General features: G+C 38.9%; 1 protein-coding gene across 1 annotated transcript; it reads right to left on the reverse strand.

Annotated features, from left to right (window-relative positions):
* Nucleotides 1-5,026: 5,026 nt before the first annotated feature.
* On the reverse strand, nucleotides 5,027-5,998 carry LOC119818301 (olfactory receptor 52D1-like). The gene has a single exon (XM_038335639.1). The coding sequence runs from the start codon at nucleotides 5,990-5,992 to the stop codon at nucleotides 5,027-5,029; it is 966 nt and encodes a 321-aa protein (XP_038191567.1). The 5' UTR covers nucleotides 5,993-5,998.
* Between the last annotated feature and the right edge of the window lie 14,271 nt (nucleotides 5,999-20,269).

Below are 20,269 nucleotides of genomic sequence, written 5' to 3' on the forward strand. Positions count from 1 at the left end.
CAAATTTAATGTTCTCTATTAGAAAAAATTATTTAAAATTTTATAAGGCTAAACAATTTCCCTATTGGAAACAAGATAGTTTTAGCTTTGTGTGTCTGGTCCCATAATAGGTCATAGTTTATTACTGTCTAGTAATGGTTAGTGGGATATATTTGATGAGATCAGACTAATACTGTTTGGGCCTTTTATTTGCATTATCACTGGGCACATCTAAAGACTTCGTTTTGGGTGTTGCTTTTGATTGAAGTCTCAAACATCTCTCCCCTAAGCAAATAGAATTTAGACAAATGCAATAACAGAATTTTGAAATTTGCTGGTGTTAGAATCTGTGTCTTTCCCTTGGGTATACCAGTACAAAGAAAAGAGAAATGAGTGATCTAATAGGAAAAGAAATGAGAATCTTCGATCATAGAGATAGAATGGAGGTTTGGCTATACGAATATACTGGTGTAAGGTGTGTACACTTGAGCAGCAGATGTTCATTTTATTTTACATAGTCTTACACAGCATCCCTGTGGAAGTCCTCCATTGTTTGACTCCTTTCATAGTGATCCTCTGTATTGCCAATCTTCACTGATGTGGAAGCTCTCTAATTACTCATCTTTCAGGGTCCATTCTCATTATGTATTCTAGTATTTGTGATACTTGAATATATTCCAATATATTGCAAATTTTACTATTGGACAAATAGCTCCAAATAAACACTGCATTTCACACAGAAGTAGAACAATATTGGAACTTACTTTAAATCATTTAAATTGTTTGCTCTCCACAAACTGATGACAAGGCCTTATTGCTGAAGACAGCATCTATACAAATCACTGAACACAGAAAGTGGAGCTGGTGACTACTCAGAGCCTTTATCCTACAGATTAGTTTTCATGGTCCTGGAAGATAATCTGCATACTACCAAAGGAGAAGGGGAAACACCAACCCAGATACAAACATTTGTATCTACAATGATGATGTTTGCCTGGTGTGCTAGTGCAAACATGGCATAACATCTGTGGGAGTAACCAACCATTATCTGATTGGACTTAAGGTCCACCTCACGAGACTGAACTGATCCTTGATGCTGTTTGGGTGGCTGAGAAACAAATACTACTGTTCTGCTAAAGAAATGCAGAAATATAATGATCCCTAATGACATTCTGCTATACTCATAGATTAGTGCTTTTCTCAGCCATCATCAGAAGAACTTCCTTCTGCAGTAGATGGAAACAAAAATAGAGACCCACAGACAGAAAATGCTAGAAAAGTTGAGAGACTTTGGAGCACTCCGTCATAAATGGGAAGTCTCCTTCAAATCCCTTACTTCAGGTCTCATGAAACTTTGAAGAAAAGCAAGAACAAAGATTTTAACGGACAGAGGGATGGAATACTGCAAGTAAACAACGCCTTCTAAACATAGCAATACCAACGTACATATAAACTCACAGAGATGGTGACCTGAGGGGCCTGAGCCAGATGGTGTTCCAGTACTGACAGAGAAGGGGACACAAATCCCCATTCCTAATAAGAAGCTAAATCTAATAGCTAACCTCTCAAAAATGAAAAATTAGTTTTCTCCAACAGAGACTCACTAGGAATATAAACTAAGAGCAGGCAGCCTTCTCAGCAGTAGGTGGTCAACATAAAAAGAACTGATGACATTTTTGGAGGTTCTTTGTCTCAGAATGTTTAGTCAGGAAATTTATTTATCTATTTTTAGTTTTTTTTATTTTTAAGTTAATTATTATTATTACTATTATTTTACCTTAGAGGTCTTTGTTGTATATTTTATGGTTTCCAGTTTTGTGTTTTCATGGAATTCATCTGTGTGCTAACATATGTGTCTCTGTGTCTATATGCATTTCTTTGCTTGTTCTTTTTCTCTTTTTCTTATGTTTGTTTGTTTTGTACTATCCCAAATTTTTTGCTTTTGTTTTATCTATTATTCTTATTATTTAGATGCCTATTTGAGTTTTTTTCCTAATGAAAAACAGCAAGATGAGGATTCTGAAAGGAGGACAGTCGGGAGGGTGCTGGAGGAGTTGGGAGAGGAAACTGTAATCAGAGTATATTGTACAAAAAAATCATTTTCAATAAAAGAAAATTTCAAAAGGAATAGAAAGGCCTCTTATCAAGTCAGTAATAAAAAGGCATCTGGGTCTTCCACATTAAAACATATACATGTGGTTTTATAGATAAAATCTCAAGCAGGGTACCTCTTTGGCCTAACTATCAAAAGGAAGAGATTAAAAATAAAGAATGGAAATTAACTGTGGAACAAGACTTGATCACATATGCTTGCAAATCTAGTGCTGTGCAGACTGATAAAGACAGATTCTTGATATCATGGTTAACATTGGCTGCATAATCATTTCCAGTCCACTTTGTGCTACAAATCAATACCTTTTTTTCAGAAAACAGGAGAAAATAAAACTAAAACACTAAAACAATACCAAAAAAGGAATAAAGGTAACATCTATGGGTTATAAACGCTTTTAGAAGCTTCAGTAGGAGGGTGTCTACTCACTCACATCCAAAATTGATTTAGCAACAACTATTTTGTTGCCTTAGTGTTTACTTGAAAATTATATTGTATTTGTATAATTCAGAAGCATCACAAATAAAGAACCATAATTATATTTATTTAGCTAAAATATGTTCCATCCATAAAATAAATTCTCACAACTAAAGGTATTCTTCAGCAATTTAAGTCTAAAATGTTCAGGAACTCTTTCCACATTTAAATAAACTTAGAGATATTTTGTCTCATTCATATTTTGTTAATCAAGGTCACTGACTCTGCTCATTGTGGTAGCCACCGGTGAAAACTGAACCCCAATCTTAAGGTTCATGAAGAAAAAACTTTCCCTAGTTTTCTTCTTGCAGTCAATCTTAAAATAGAATTTATCACATACATGCTGGAAAACTTGATCAATGTCTGTTAAATAGAATATCAAAGTTAGTTAAACTCATATGATGAAGTACATAGAAATTTTTTCACATTTTAAAGTTTAAGGTTTGAGTGAGATTGACTGATTGACTTCATTGAACTCCTTTTAGGTATCGTGGATGCAGTTCTAAAGAATGAACTTTAAGGGGAATAAGCTACTTATCTATTTTTTTATTATTAAAGAAACTTACTGTCTCACCAACAAAGGAAATTTCTATTAGTATATATGGCGTCTTGAACATAAAATTCATTGGAAAGCTGTTCAAACCTGTTACAACAGTGGCTCTTCTGAATTTGCTGTGACACTGAAATCATCCTTTATGCTTCTGTTCTAGGCGTGGAACAACTCTGTGTCTAAGTTTTCTGATTGTGTTTCGAATGACACTAAAAGTTGCATTCCATTTCTATATGTTGACAAATGTGTGTTGAATTGGTTGACTACTTGGTAAATTCACCAGGGTAACATTGGAATTAGCAGTTTACCATCAAGCTACTCTATTCCCATTCAATTTCTTTAATAAGTGAATTATTACTCATGACATCAGCATCCTCTTCTTGGCTGTGAATGAATTACAGGCTTCACTTGTCTTTGGGTTTAACTTGTGTAAAGGATGTGAGCTGATTGTCAGATAAATATTTCTCATTGTGTTTATTCCATTTTCAAGTCTAGGTCTTTCCCTTTGTTCTTGCACCGCAGACACTTCCCATTTATATGTAGTGCATGTTTTGACTTGTAAGATGCAGAAGGTTACATATTTAAAACATAGGCATCAGCACATGACTCCAAAGTAGTTGTGTTTTCTTTAGAGAAACATTTGCACACTCATATGTGAGTTTTCCAAATCTATTTTCCACCTTTGACATATTGCTGGTAAGAGTCACCCCTGAGAAACAATTGAATACCAAAGTCAAATACAAGTTTTAACAGCAGTTAGACAGCAAAGATAATTACCAACAGATTAATGACAACTTGGCCAGCAACAAATGGTTTCAAAGCAATAATATAGTCGTGAGGTGTATGGTGATGGCTTCGAGAGCAAAGGAATGTGATAGCTGTTATTGTGATAAACTAAAAAATAATTTAAATGTGTTGCCAATGGTGACTATCAATCTATGAAACCTCTTCTCACTCTTGATCTCCTGTAGTTGGCTCCCTTTCTCTACAGTAGACACTGTCTTGTTTGTTTGTTTGTTTGAATACAAAATATTTTGATAAAGTTTTTGCCTTGGGATCACATCTGTTTCAAAGTAAAGGCTGTGACTACATCTATGTTCCCTAACTAAAGAGACTGCTATCACGTTAAAACATATATCTTGAATATCATGAAGGTTAATTGTCAATATGACTAAATATTCTGTTGTTGTGAATATTTTTAATATTATTATGAATTATTTTTGGAAAGTTAGATATTAATAAAACCTCAGAAAATATAATATATTTTACCAAAAATATCTAAATGCTACCAATATTGTCTAAATTGCAATTAAAATTACATTTTATTATCTTCTAAACATTAGGAAACTTTCCATGATAAATGACTGATAGGCCATGTTTTGTCATTCTACCTTAAGAATGAATGACAAATAAGATCTTCTCAAAAAAGAAGTAACAGAATAATATTGTAGTCATGAGAAATAACTACAACAGGCTTTGAAGAACTCTGTAATGTTGTCAACGTGGCTAATGAAAAGTGTGTTCTAAGTAAGAAGTCCTCATAGGTTTCTGTTTTTCTATAATCCCCAATTTCCACACAAATCCAGAATTATATTTTTATAGTAAAGATATGGGCATTATGTTAACTGGAATATTTAAATACTGTGTATTGCAAATTAGAGTAATTAAATTCAAATAATTATCTATAGGATGATGATTAGGGTATCATCATAGAGTAATTCTTTCTTGTTTGGGAAACAGGTTTGAAATCCACAGGAAAAATACAATTATACCTATTTTTAGCAATCAATTAAGTCTTTGTAAGTTACTTTCCACTGAGGACCCTTAGTAATTTTATAAAAATATTTAAAAATGAAGAAAATAAACTCATGTCCAAAATTAGGTAAAAGAATATTTTTATATTTCACTCTTCAACCAAACCAATTCATGTTTGTAAACTTTGAAAACCTGAACACTTTGAGAAATCTGTTTCTTATGTTCTTGGTCCTTACACCATAAATAATGGGGTTCACCATGGGTGGTACAAGAAGATAGATGTTGGCCACAAATATGTGTACTTGGGGAGTCACTTTATTCCCAAACCTGTGGGTGAGGAAGGAGAAGAAGGCAGGGGTATATGACACTAAGATGACACAGACATGCGAGCCACAGGTGCCCAGAGTCTTGAGTCTGGCATCCTTGGAAGGAAGGTGGAAGACAGTATTGAGTATGAGGACATAAGAACAAATGATCAAGATGAAGTCCACACCCCCAGTGAGGAAAGCAACAATGAGGCTGTAGGCTCGGCGGATGCTCGTCTCAGCACAGGCAATCTTGATGAGGGCCATGAACTCACAGTACGTGTGGGAAATTATGTTTGTCCTGCAATAGGGAAGCCAACTTAGTAAGAAAGGGTGAGGACTGAGAAGAACTATTCCCCGTAGTACAACAGCTAGACCTATCCTTCCAGTTACATTGTGTGTCAAAATAGCTGAGTGTCTTAACGGGTTACAAATGGCCACATAACGGTCAAATGCCATGGCCAAGAAAAAGCCAGACTCCATGGTCGAACAAGAGTGGATTAGGAAGACCTGAGTGAGGCAAGCTGCAAAGGGAATCTCTCCATCATGAAACCAGAAGAGACTGAGAAGTTTGGGAACAGCTGTAGTGCACACCACGAGGTCAGCCACTGCCAACATGCAGAGGAAGAGGTACATTGGCTCATGGAGGCTGGAGTCTGTCTTGATGATGAACAGAAGAGAACAGTTTCCCATTAGTGCCAAAATGTAGCCCATACAAAAGGGGATGGAAATCCACATGTGTGCTGCCTCCAACCCAGGAATGCCAATGAGAATGAAGGTTGAGGGATGGGCATCAGACTTATTGTAGACAGACATAACAAGAGTCAGAGTCTCAGGTTCTTCATGGATGTTTTCTATAAAAGGATAAAAATATTATTTCTAAATTTGAAACTCTGATTAGTTAAGACGTACAGGGAGTACCTTCTGTATTGGAGAAATTAATGTACCTTAAATGTAGAGTAAAAAATTATTTCATGGCATAAAAGAATCAGCTATCCTTACAGAATTACTCTGCCTTTGAAAACTTACTACTCAAATTCAGAAATAGTTGATATCTGTAATGAGATTTTCATGAAACGTTTTTGTTCTAAATGGATGCCCTGAACTCTTTGTTCTCCTTAAGCACACAGAGAACAACATTCATACTTTCTATTTATGTACTAACATTGTTATTTTCATTAGTATATGAATTTCCATTTTTTAACATTACTGATGTATAGGTGCAATGAGGAAGACATTTAAGTACCAAAACACAGATTTAAATGATTGAAAATTCCATTATCTTCCATTGGAAAAAAATTGTTACTGATTGAAAATTGAATAATGTGTATGTTATGCTGTAAGGAGTAAAAGGAAAAGAAGAAAAGTAGTCTATGGAGGACTAGATGAGGATTGGTTTTCTTTATTTAATTTCCTCTCTTTTAAAAAATAATTTTTGACAATACTTTAGAAAAATTCCAAATGACCATGTACACATACCTATGATATAGGAATGCCAGTACATTGGCTAATGTGTCAACAGCAGTGAATGACTATGTGTACCTTTGTCCACCCCTAGCTGAGGGCCGCTTGAGCTGACAGCACGAGAGTCAGAGAACAGGCAATGAACAAGGCGAGGTACTCGTCATGACTCCACTGTACTTTTGTTTTTGACCTTACTAGGCCATTTTTGCAATAAGCAGATTATAGCATTGTTTTAGCTACTGAAACTTATTTCTATTTATCTGTGAGTCAAACAATCTCTTTTTAGCCGAGTTGATAGAGAAGGTTTTCTTTGTTTAGGCTTCAGTTCACAAATTTTTCTTTGTCAAGTGTGTTTCTTCATGGCCTGATTGTCACCCCCAGACTTGTTCTACAAATTGATGATTTCACTTGTTTAATTTTTAATCTATTATTACAGCATAACCTTGAAAGTTGTGTAAGTCTCATAATATATGAATTATTGTTATTCTTCTATATCTAGAAACACTATTAATGTTGCTTCTAAAACATTTACTACTACAGATAGTATTACATTATAAGATGTTTCTGATCATGAAAATTAACAACATTCAAAAAATCATGTTTGTAATATGTATTTCAGACTGAGTATCAATATAAAATTGGAAAGACAAAATAATTTTATATAAGTTTTTTATTTGAAATTTTAAATATAAATTATGTGCTCATTTTCATTATGAGACCTTCAGAGGACTTTGAGATGGATTTTATTTTTTAATTCTAGAGTATTTGGATGGCTAGGTCAAGGCAGGTTTGCAATTTTTAATAAATGAAATTTCTAAACTATACTATATAGTTTAGAATATGAAGAAAATGTATACTTATATATTTAGAATATAAAGAAAAAATATATATAAGAATATAAAAACTTGGCAAGTTATTAATTATCTGTTATCTTATATTTTTAAACCTATGAGTGATTGATAATAAGGCAGTCATTTTGAGAATAACACATATATTAACTCATAAATTTGATCCACCACCTTGTGGAGTAGAGTCATAGTAACTTTATAAATTTAAAAAGCTGGTAAATGATAAACCTGGATTCTAGCTCACACACTAACTTCAGTACTTTCATGCATAATTACACTGATAAATTATTCCTGCAATTTATTAATTATTGGTATTATTTAATTATATTGTTATAATAATAATGATGAGCATTATTATGTTTGTGACATTTAACATGCCTTCGGTATTAATTTGATTACAAGTACTGTTAAAAGTTCCATTTTCTCATTACATGGAGAAGCTCCTCCGAGTCTAATCTTTTCTTTGTCAAACTAGACCATCCCTAATGTAACTTTGAACACTCAGTTGATAGGAAAAATTAAAGCATCCAGCTCTCTCAATCTTATCTACCCCTTTCTACAATTAAGATTATGTAAATACTTCTTGCTTATTATGTAGATTCATTCTACACAGTTAGTACAAAACTTGCGGGAGATATTGTCCCAAGAAGTCTTATAGAAGCAGATGTAAGTGATTGGTGGCATTAAGTACAGGCCTGGAAACATCCATTTGGTCTATATACACCTACCTGATCATAAAGTAAGACTTATTGTGTATTCATTACCTCACTCCCAATTCTTCAAGCATCATGATGAACATCCACTAGGCTGAAGTGAGCTGTAGTTCTTCCTTGACTTACTACGTGTCATGACTGAATCCGGTTATGGACAATTTTCATCACCTCAGGCACTCATGGCCAAAGAATGGAGATTGCTTCTTTGTGGAATTAAGAAAAAGCAAAACAAAAGATTGGAGATTTGAGATGAACGACAACTTTAATATCTTTGAAGTCACATCTTATTATTGGGGGACTCTAGAAAGCAGGGCACGCAGGGAGACCTCCTCTTCTGTTTCTGCAGCATTTTTAATTGTTTAAATTAAATCTCAGTATTTAATTTTAAATAAACAGGAAAAGAAAAATGGAGGCTCAGTCTTCTTTATAAATGTGGGTTCTAGTTTCATTTCTGTTGCTGTGATAAAGTATTCCAACCAAGAGCACCGCAGGGGAGAAGCTGACAAGACCAGCTCACAGTCCATTGCCCAAGGAGGTCAAGGGAATCATTTTTAACAACTAATCACATCACACCCACACTCAAGAGCAAATAGAGAGGAGATGCATGCAAGCTTCCTTGTTTGCTTTTTTGTTCTCAGCTTTATTTTTCTCATATTTTATAGTTCATGAACCCTTTCCCAGGTTATGGTGCAACACACAGTGGGCGGAATTCCCACATCAATTACTTTAATAAGACAATGCACTACAGACATGCCCACAACTAGCTTGGGTCATATAATCCCTCATAGGTTATTGCAATTAAGTTGACAGTTAACGCTTACCATGACTAAGGTCAACCCTGCTAGCTTTCTTAGATGTAAAACTTGGAATTGTGTAAAATTATTGTTGTATTGTATTGTATTCTTTATATATGTGTTAAATATTTATGTGTATGTTACACACATATATGTACATAATATTTATATTTATTTATACATATATAATTCTTATGCTTCAGGGAATTTCATATTTTAGATATATCTAGTCCTTAAAACATAGTCATAAGTCCAAATGATTATTTGTAGCTTGTTCAAAGGAGTAAGCACATACAAAAGTCTGTCAAAATATTGAATGTCCTAATATACATACTATGAGAAGGGGGTTGTTACAAGATTTCAAATGGTTCTTAATAATGAAAATCTGGAGTCAGATATTATGCGGGGTGAAAGCTGAAAGATCAGAGAAGCAGAGCAGCTAGATACTAGTTCTTACTGCTACAAAATCCTCAGACCTAATGGGGTATCCTGGCTCTACAAACCCTCAGACTGAATGTTCTGAGGTCCTGTCTCCTCCTGCTTTATATTCTTCTCTCCACCAGCCATATCCCTTCCTGCTCCACCTCACTAGTGTTGGGATTAAAGACTTGTGACTCCCAAGTACTGGGATTAAAGGTGTGAGCCCACCACTGCCTGGCTTCTATGGCTAGTGGTTTGCTCCACACTCTGGATCTCAGGCAAGCTTTATTTGCTAGATCACAAAGTACCACCACAGAGGGCTGGCAAAGTAAGGTTCTTAAATTCTAGTTTTAAATCTCATAAAATCCTTTGTGTGCTGCTATTTAGTCTTTTTACCCTTCTCACTGCCTTTCCCTATAAAATGGTCCATCAGTGCAGTGCTGACTGAGATCATGTAAAGTGTTCCAAAGAGCCAGAACTTTGTCATGTGCTTGATAAAACTAACTTAATTAGACAAGTCTCATACATAATGAACTGCAGTGCTTTGTGATATGAGTTACAAGTTAAAGCATCAGTGCGTGTCCCTAAAGAAAGCAAAGTTTCTCTATGTATATATATGATATCTGCCTGGGAATCTTTATATCTATCTATAGTGTGCGATGAATGCATGGAAAGGAAGTTTTATGTAAAATTTGCAGGATGACACTCCAAACTGTGATGGGGTCATTTGTACTAAGTGTCATGTGGACAGATTGATACTCTGAAGTAAAAGCCTTCAAATGGACCAGGCTTATGTTGCCAAAGAAAAATTCCAACATTGCAGGGCGGTGGTGGTCCATGCTTTTAATTCTAGCACTTGGGAGGCAGAGGCAGGTGTATCGCTATTAGTTCAAGGCCAATTTGGTCTACAAGAGTTAGTTTCAGGAAAGTCTCCAAAGCTCCAGAGAAACCCTGTTTCATCTTGGAAAACCATAAATAAATAAATAAATGAATAAATGAATAAATAAATAAATTAAACATCACATGTTAGATAATTTCCCTCAAGTTGGTGGTCATAGATGGAGAATCCCAGTGATGCTAAAAACAGAATATAGACTATTGCCATTGCTTTTGTTCTTCTACTAGAACTTGATTGTAAAGATCTATTGCTGGAGATACCACATATTTTTTTTATCACAGAACAGAGAAACCAAGCAGGCAGTGACTTGGCAACTAGGCAGGCTGATCTTCAGCTTCCAGCCTGAGCTCTCTCTCTTTTCCATCTTCCTCTTAGAAAGGCAGCTTCGCCTCTGCCTCTCTCTCCACTTCTCTGCTTCCCCCCCCTCTCTCTCCCTCTCCCTTTCCCCCTTCTCTTCTTCTTCCTCTTTCTTTGCCCCCCTTTGGCCCCTTCACTCCACTGTGAAACACCCCCTTCCCTAATAAACAACCTTTCCATGCATGTGGTCGAGTCCCAGGTTCCTCCCTCTGACTCCGTGGTAAACACAAGCTGCAGGAAGAAACACAACATTGGTGCCGAAAACCCTACAGACGCTTCTCCTGGATTTCGGGGCTGGAGCGCTGGGCTACAGCGCCAGCCTGGAGCTTCCAGCCCGTGCCGGGACACGGTTGAAAATCTGAGGACGGGGGCCCTATGGACTATGATCTGCCTGTATGTGGTTCTGCGACTAACACCGGCTTTAATCGTGAGTTTTTCCCCTTCCAGCTGGCCAAATGACCCTGGCCAACACACTAGTTGCTGCTGAGCTCTCTGCAACTTGTTGGTTGTTCCTAGGGTCGGGGGACTTCTCTGGTCCCCTTCGCCAGCATTCAATCCGGCTTGCGTTCTTGGCTTAGCCCGTGCCTGAGACGGCGAAAGCCTCTCACTCTGCCCTTGTCCGAGGGCCGGGGTCCTCAGTTCTTCTCTCTCTTTTCTTCCGTCTCTGTCTCTTCATGTGGCCACTACGGTGTGGCCTCGCCGTCCCAGGGACGGCTGCAGCCGCTATGGTGCGGCTTGGCCCTTGCTGCATTCTTCCTGTCTGAGGAACGGTCCTTGTTGTTGACTTGAGGATTCAGCCAGGCCACCTAGCATTCCATGTGTGGGCTCTGACACCTGCCCACGCATCTTGAATGTTCGTGATTTTGCCTAATGGGGTACAGTCCTTGTGAGGCTTGAAGTGCCATGGTTTTTTGCGAGTGTTTTCATGGGCTGACCATGGGAGCCAAGCCGTCTAGACCTATTACTCCGGCCTCATGCTTTAATGCCTTACACTTATCTGTCTCTGTTCAAAAAAGTGACCTCAATATACCTTAGAGAAAAACTGTAAATGGCTGCTTAATGGCACCTTTGATGCTTTTTCCAATTCCAGCCGTAGCATGGTCCATTTTTTTTTTTCAAAATTTGTCTTTTCCATCTCTTATTGAGCTTAAAACTCCTACAGCTCAAAAATTAAGGCTTTTTTCATACAGCATGGGACTGCTGCCATTTTGACTGAGGTCATGTGACCTCACCACCATCTTAACTGAGGTCAAGTAACTTCACCGCCATCTTAACTGAGTGACTTTTCCATATAACATGTAGCTTCCGCCATCTTAATTGGAGTCAGGTGACTTTGTTGCCACCTTGGCTGCTTCAATCAGTGAGTCTCTCCCCGTTCTGCTACGGTTGCTTTCCTTTACTGAAATCGTGTTTGGACTGATCCTGGGGGTCAGTCCGACCACGTGTTAGCACTGTATACTCTGTGCAGTGCATTCGACTGGGTACCCGAGGTCCTCAGTTTCTTTTCTCTTGTTGTAATCACCGCTCGGAGCGGCCCCCCAGCCTCCCTGGTTTCTGGGTCATCCGACCAGATCCAGCTAGGCCATAGCACCCTACCTATGGACAGAGGACACTCTTCCACGTGGTCTTGGGTGTTCACGCTGTTTCTCGGGTTTTCACTATTTTGGCTCTGGATAGCAACCAGCTCCCCAGCTCTTTTAAATGCCAGCCAGCCTTTTCAATTCCAGCCATGGCATGGTGCAGTTTTTTCAGTTCCAGCCTTTCGCTCCCCTCTGCAGCTTGTGTTATGGCATGGCGCTTCACCAACAGAGCAGATCACGCCTTTAGGTCCCTCTCATTAAGCTTAAAATCCTTACAGCTCAAAAATTGTGACTTTTTTCATATAACACGTGGGTGCCGCCATGTTGATTGGGGTCAGGTAACTTTGTCGCCATCTTGGCTGAGGGTCAGGTCAGGTGACCATCTTTACTGAGGTATTAACTGCCTGGTTCTCCAGTGTTAACTTTATTGCATGGGTGACCTTATCGCCATCTTGGCTGAGAGCCAGGTCAGGTGACCAAGCTCTCCCATTCTTTCTTAAGTATACCCTGCCTTTTCTTCCGGTTTTCATTAAAATCCTCCTGTTAACTCTGCTACATGTGTTTTGAGCAATGGTATGTCTTTGATAGGGCCCATCAAAGGCATCCACATTGCCCAATTCCTGTTCATTCTATCTATATATAATAATTGTTCTTTATTTCTCATTTCAGACAACAAAATCCTAAGTCTCATATTTTAAACTGGTATGTACTTTTAAGTCTCTTACAAAAATGCCTTAAGCTGTTCTCTACCATTTTCAATTCTGGCACTAACATTCCATTGCCAGCAGTTTCTTCTTTCTATCATTTTACAAGTCTGGATCTTACCTGTTAAGAGCCAGTATACTACAGCTGTATTTAATCCAGCCCTCAACTGCTCAGAGATCTGGGGAATGTGATATTTAAATATTTAATTATTAAAAGCTTTTCATAACAAAAAGAGACAGGTTGGCTCCTAGCAGCAGCTCTCTGCTCCCCCTAAAGAAGACAGACGCGCACAGAACAACATCCTTCTACAGTCCACAGTGACTGCTGAGCGCTGACCATTGGGAAAAACTGTCTTTCATCTAAAGACCTCTAGATGTGGACAGGATCACTGGAATTGACAGCCTAGCTGCTCAGGTCAAGTTAGGCCTGTCTTCCTACAGATTTCTTAGCCCACAAGGCCTTCTAGAGCCTGGCAGGCCTGCGCTAACCAACAAAGGTCAAGTGCAACCTTCAGCGACTGTGGAGGACCTAAAAAGAGAAGCTCTGGGTGCCAACCAAGTAAGTTATCTGTCATTTTTTAATCAGTAACTCAAGTAAAACCTTATCCTTCTCAAAGATCTCTGACAGTTTGATAGCTGAGAGGTTTTCCCAGATTACCTCACCAAACAAATTTCAAATCAAATTTATCTCTTATGCTACAATCATTATATGTCTAAAACTTCTGTTTTCACAAATTCAAGGAGTTCTTGTGAGTTCCAGGGAGCCAAATTAAAGAATCCATCTTAAACAGGTCAGATACCCGCTTAATTCCCTGGTCCAAAAATTTTTTCCTTAATTTAACTTTGTTCTTTGTTCTGCCAATACCTTAGAGACACCAGACACTTCCATACCACAGACACCAGTCAGAAGCAAAGAGACCAGCTATGCCAGGATGTGACCAGCACCCAGCCTTCTCTCAGGTTCTCCCACAAGACGATGCCCACAATCAGCTGGAAGCAGTCTTGAGAATTTGCCGCTGCATTTCCTTCAAACTGTGGTGTCTAATTTGCTTTTTATTATAAGGAAGACCTGGGAATGTTATGGTTTTTGTCCCTGTCCCTTTAAGAGACAAGCCACGCCCATTCCCTCCCTGTCCACTGAGGCAGGCTGATCTTCAGCTTCCAGCCTGAGCTCTCTGTCTTTTCCATCTTCCTCTCGGAGAGGCAGCTTCACCTCTGACTCTCTCCCCACTTCTCTGCTTCACCCCCCCTCTCACTCTCTCCCTCTCCCTTCCCTCTTCTCTTCTTCTTCCTCTTTCTTTGCCCCCCTTCGGCCCCTTCACCCCACTGTGGAACACCCCCTTCCCTAATAAACAACCTTTCCACGCACGTGGTTGAGTCCCGGGTTCCTCCCTCCGACTCCGCGGTAAACACAAGCTGCAGGAAGAAACACAACACTATCATCTTGGCTAGCTTATATTGTGTCACAGGAGCTATACAGGAACCTTGGGGAAGAAAAATTATGAACAATTTGCATCCATTTATGAGCCTTGCAAACTACAATATTGACCAGATTGTTAGTGCACACTCATTGTTGCAGCAGTGATATAAATAATATGGCAGAAATCCATAGCTTTGTGATTTGTAAAGTCCCACCCCTGAGGTATTAATTCATATCTGAAAACCTGATCAAGAACCCATGGCAGTGGTGGTCGCATAAGCTAGAGGAGAGCCCAGTACTGTTATTTTGCTGAATGGAAATAGTGTCAAATACTAGATAAATGAAGCTCTCTCTCATTATTTTAGAAGGTTCTTATTACAGCCAAAGAGACTAGATAGATTATGCGACTATGGGAAAATGAAATGCTACTGTTTTGCTAAAGGAATATAATAAAAGACTCCTAACAATATTCTTCTTCACACATACATCAGTTACATCATCAGAAAAGCTTCCTCTTGTAGTAGACAGGAACCAACACAGAAAGCCTCAATTGGACAATGTGTATCGAGTGATATATTCAATACTAGATGGGATATCTTTATCAAACCACTCCTCTCAGGACTCAGAGAGCTTAAGAAGAGAAGACAGAAAGATTTCTAGGATCCAGAGATGATATATGCCAGCAAGGAAATGGTGTCTTCCAGACACAACAAGACTGATGAACATATGGGTTCACAAAGACTGGCAGCACACACATGGACTGCACAAGTTCAACCCAGACAGAGAGGGAGGAGTGGAAATGTGCTCCTAACCCTAACCAAGAAGTTATCTGCAGCTGACATGCACCTGCAAAGGAAAACTTAGTTTTCTCCAGTGAAGTCTCACTGGATATATTTCCCACACCTAAGAGTAGGCCATACACCCAGCAGTAGATGTCCAACAGAAAATTGACTCAGTGATGTAGTACTTGTAGATTTTGTCTCATATAAACTTATTGTGCATTTTTGCTTGTATATTATGTTTCTGATTTTGTTTTGGGGTTCTCTCTCTCTCTCTTTCTCTCTCTCTGTGTGTGTGTGTGTGTGTGTGTGTGTGTGTGCACTCTCTTTCTCTATGTGTGTACACTGGTGTGCATGCATGAGTATATGTGTTTGTGTGTTTCTTGTGTTTTTTTCCCATTCTTGAATTCTGATTTGTTTATTTTTCTGTTTTATTTCTAAAGGGATAGAGAAAGGAGGCATGGAGTTGGGTGGTGTGCCTATCTGTCTGACCCTTGCCCACCCACAGCCAACATGGCTAGCCGCCAGGGATGCCCAGGGGACCAGCCACCATTGGAGACCTGCTGCGTGGTGCTCCCAGACCCTGACCGGGACTGGCTGCTCTCAGGACCCACTGCCCCCTTCCTGCCGGGCAGCCCCACAAATCCATTACAAGCACCCCTGGTTGGTTGACTTTTGTCTAGGGGTGTCCTGGTGAATGTGTGCTGGCAGGTTCTCCTATCTTGAATTTCCTTTGGATGGTCTGTTCCCGGGCAGTCTCAGTTTATCATTTTTCCTGCAACCAGGTATTGCTTCAGGGTAAAAACTATGAAGACTCAGGCCTCCCTTAAGCTTATCACAGCTAGGTCCAACACTGGTAGGTGATAATGGTTGGAAGAACTTCCTTTGGGTGATCTGTTTCTCATGGCTGGCTCCTACACTGGCATTATACTAGTGCTAGGCCCTGTTTATGTGGTGATAAAGACTGAACCCGGATCTTCATCAATGCAAGATTATCTACCAAATAAGCTACATCCTCAGCCCCAAATGAGTAGATTCTAAAAGCATTTAGCATGTAAGCGAATTGAGTTGGGAAGGTTTTCCTAACCTAATTATTTTATTGATGGACAAATGAATGTAAGTTGGTAGTGAAAGACCTCCGGTGTGAGGAGACTCTCACTCAAGTCTCAGGATAATACGACCCCCCCAGTAACTCATGAGAGACCATCCTTGCTGCAATCACATGAGGTTTAATCGACAAGATGGGAACCAGTGCACTGGGGCCGAGACTCATAACCCACGCAGGGGAAGAGTTCGACCCCAGTAGCTGGGAGAAGGGGTATTTAAGGGAAGAAACCACAACCCAGTAATCCAAAGAGTGTAGGGAGGGCATCATTGGAAAATTCTGAAAATACCAGTGATGATCACAAGGGAGCAACTCCCTTTCTCAAGATTATTCTCAATTAAAATTTAACTTTATCTTCAGCTAGTTCCTGAAACAAGTCACTGAACCAGCTAATCCTATATTTTTGGCTCTTCTCTTCCTGCTAGAGGGGTCTGGATTTATCCAGGTCTTTCAGTAGGTTATTTGTGACAATTAATTTTAATATTATATAATAAGTAAAAATATTTTTAATCATTATCTTGGCTAATGTTCCTAAAGTAGCAAATAAAAGTAATAAGGTTTACATTTATTTGAACTATAGCAAAATATTATGTAACAATAATCTATTGCAAGGCAGATTTCAAAGTTCGTTATTTTAGAGGCTTTAGTTTCCCTACAATCTTTCTGCTACCATTCTACCAGGGACCTTGAATATTAGCCTCAGCACCAGCTAAGAGTTGCCATAGCAGGCAATATCCTGGCTAATTGTATCTGATGGTAAATGAAATAAATCAACTCACATACGCTACTACTACATGTTCTTATCCCTTGGAGGGAGTAAACTGAGAAAAGAAGGAGGAGAAGGGAGAGGAGGAGGAGGAAGAGGAGGAAGAGGAAGAGGAGGAAGAGGAGGAAGAGGAAGGGGGAAGAGGAGGAAGAGGAGGAAGAGGAAGAGGAGGAAGAGGGGGAAGCGGAAGAGGAGGAAGAGGAGGAAGAGGGGGAAGAGGAGGAAGAGGAGGAAGAGGAGGAGGAGAGAAAAGGGATGATCTCCCCCAGGTCACTAGGTTTACAGATGCGGTTAAAAAATTCCACAGGAAAAACAATGATATCACGTATATTTTAAAGTCACAAAGAGGGCAGCACTCCAGAATAGGTGACCCAGGAAAGAGTCAGCATCCAAGGAGAAATTCCTGACATTCCAAACTATTAGATAAAGTTAGTAAGCATCCTTGAACCAAGAATTCACCCACACCCAGACCTGTTTGGTAAGATTTTCCTATCCTTTTGAAATTCCTAAGTGGTCTGTTAGCAAAGGTAATTTTGGAATGTTGACTCTATGTAAATTTGACTGTTAGAACAAAGAATGAATGCTCTTGCTCTAAGGTCTTCTGGTGTGTGTGTTGGGGGGGGGCACAAAAGGGAGGGATGGACCTGTCATTCCAATGCCTGTGCAGAAGTCACACTGCTAAAGTATTTTGGGAATAAACCCCATTTTGAAGGGAGGGGTTTATTCACAAGGTTTTTACAGATTTGACAGTGACTTTTCCAAAAGACAAGTGTTCCCGCAGCTCTGCAGAAAGGGTTACTTTACATGAATGTGCACGTATACACTTCCTATGTGTTGGTCTGATAGATCTGTCTGCTGTACATTCACTGTACAGTTTCATGGGCTCCAATATATTATCCTGTGTTTAGGTCATTAAATTTAGCCTGTCTGGAGAAGACATGAGAGTCCTTGGATGACTTGGGATCCAGGATGTCTGAGTGAATGTTGGGGAGCATGAAGACGTGGATGTGAAAAGTGAGACATGTGAATTGTTAATATCTTGACATTATTATGATTTCTCAGAAAATGAGAATCGAAATGTTCCTAGGAAGTCTCTTCTTACATAGATACTCTGTGTGGCAGTTTGTTGTACCTCTCATTTCCAAGCTTCAATGTGTGTGTTTAGAGAGAAGGAGATGGGGAGACTTTCCAATCAACATCAAGCTACCTGGCCCTGAGGAAGGGAGGAAGAAAATGCAGTCTTTCCGCAAGAGACTCTGAGGAGATCATCCTGAGAGATAAAACAGGTTTGAGCTGATGTTAACTTTAGACAGCCACCAGGGACTCCACGTGATGCTATTATAAAGATCTCGTCCTTTAGGAAATACACAAAAGGTCTCTAGACCCACCCCAGCTGGAGGTGAGCTTCCCGTGAAATATACCATAGACAAGATATTGATTAGACTCCTTTTCAATGATTTAGAAATCCTATGCGATTGAACTTAGTAAAATGACAGTCTCTAGTTCATGTTACAGAGAGATCCAGCCTCATATCTTTACTGGCACTTGTATTTTCAAATTGTCATCTGCAGAGGAAATTTAATTACTGCTATAAATAATGGCATCCACCCCCAGTAATATATAGCAATATTCATTCCTAATGATGATGACAATGACTGTTTATTAGCTTATGGATTTCCCCCTCAAGAACAGCAGCAATTATAAGGCTTTCAGAGAACCAGTGTCAAATGCAGACTTAGGAATCTGATTATATAGAGGACTGGGGTAAGGGATGTAGAGATTCCAGAAAGATGGTGTATGAGGAATTTATTTACCAGAAGAGAGATACTAAAAATAGTAACAAATTATTCTCAACACTGAATTTTGCTCTCATTTCTATGGATACCTTTAGAGTTGGGTCATTTTTTTCTCTTTCTCCCTCCCTCGGTCTTATCTCCTTTCTTTTACTAAACTTTTATTTATCCTTTATTTCTATATCCCTCCATATCATCTGCTTTTTATTTTATTCCTATATATCTTTTCTTTCCAAAGATAGAGGGAGCAAGAGAGGGGCATTCGAGGTAGGAGGAGGAGGAGGAGGAGGAGGAGGAGGAGGAGAAGGAGGAGGAGGAAGAGGGGAAGAATACTGTGAGGTGTAAGGAACCTCAAGCAGGGGTCTGCAGCCCGGTGTTGACCAACTTTACTTCGCTGTGCTTGCTTCCTCCTGCTGTCTTCATTGAGGCAAATCTTTTGCCCACATGCAGTGAAGGGGAAACCTGCAGGATATCCTAGTCTATGTCTTCGAATTTCACAAAATATTGAGTATGTGGGCTTTATTCAACTTATTGCAACCAGGATATGTATTTACTCCTGTAGATGAGATGATTCTGAGCTGCCATGGTTCACAGGTTTGTGCCAACACTTAAGCTCAGCTCTGTGTGGGTGTATGTGAGTTATATCGGGAGGATGAGCTAATGAAAAGCAAGTCTTCATTAGGGAACAAATTTTCTAAATATGTATCATTGTTGACACTGAACAAACAAGTTTTAAGAAACCACTAGATTTTCTGTTGTTTCATGTGTCTAGTCATACCAATATGCTTCCACACACTGCAGATTCTTTTTATGCAATGAATATGTCTGACTTTCTGTGATTATTTTGATGTCCTAAACTAAAGCTTTTTATCATAGAAAAAGGACTGAGATTATAATATAAACAAAAACTTCATGTATTTGAAATTAAACTTCAGGATTTATTTGAGGCTTTTGTGAAATAGTAAAATAATGTTTGAAATCTTAGAGAAGAACCTGTTATAAATGATGATCTTTCCATTTGAGTCATAGGTTGGATTTTTAACTTATAGCTTGAAGCACAAAACATTGGAAAGAAATGAAAGCAAAGCTGGGCGGTGGTGGCGCACGCCTTTAATCCCAGCACTTGGGAGGCAGAGGCAGGCGGATCTCTGCGAGTTCGAGGCCAGCCTGGTCTACAAGAGCTAGTTCCAGGACAGGCTCCAAAGCTACAGAGAAACCCTGTCTCGAAAAACAAAACAAAAAAAAAAAAACAAAAACAAAAACAAAAACAAAAAACAAAAAAAAAACAAAACAAAACAAAAAAAAGAAATGAAAGCAAAGAGAACAATGAGAGGAGTGGAGTGAGAAAAGAGAGAGTAGGGAGATATTCTGGGGCAATGTACTCAGCTTGCAATATGTACTGGACTGAAAATCTTCTCCTGTAATATAGTACTATTAGCAATGAATATAGAA

Source organism: Arvicola amphibius, chromosome 1 (assembly GCF_903992535.2).
Source record: "Arvicola amphibius chromosome 1, mArvAmp1.2, whole genome shotgun sequence".
Classification (NCBI taxonomy): domain Eukaryota; kingdom Metazoa; phylum Chordata; class Mammalia; order Rodentia; family Cricetidae; genus Arvicola; species Arvicola amphibius.

What these genes read in the sequence shown, in the direction of transcription:
- LOC119818301 (XM_038335639.1), bottom strand. Translation starts at nt 5,992, where the DNA reads ATGTCTGTCTACAATAAGTCTGATGCCCATCCCTCAACCTTCATTCTC.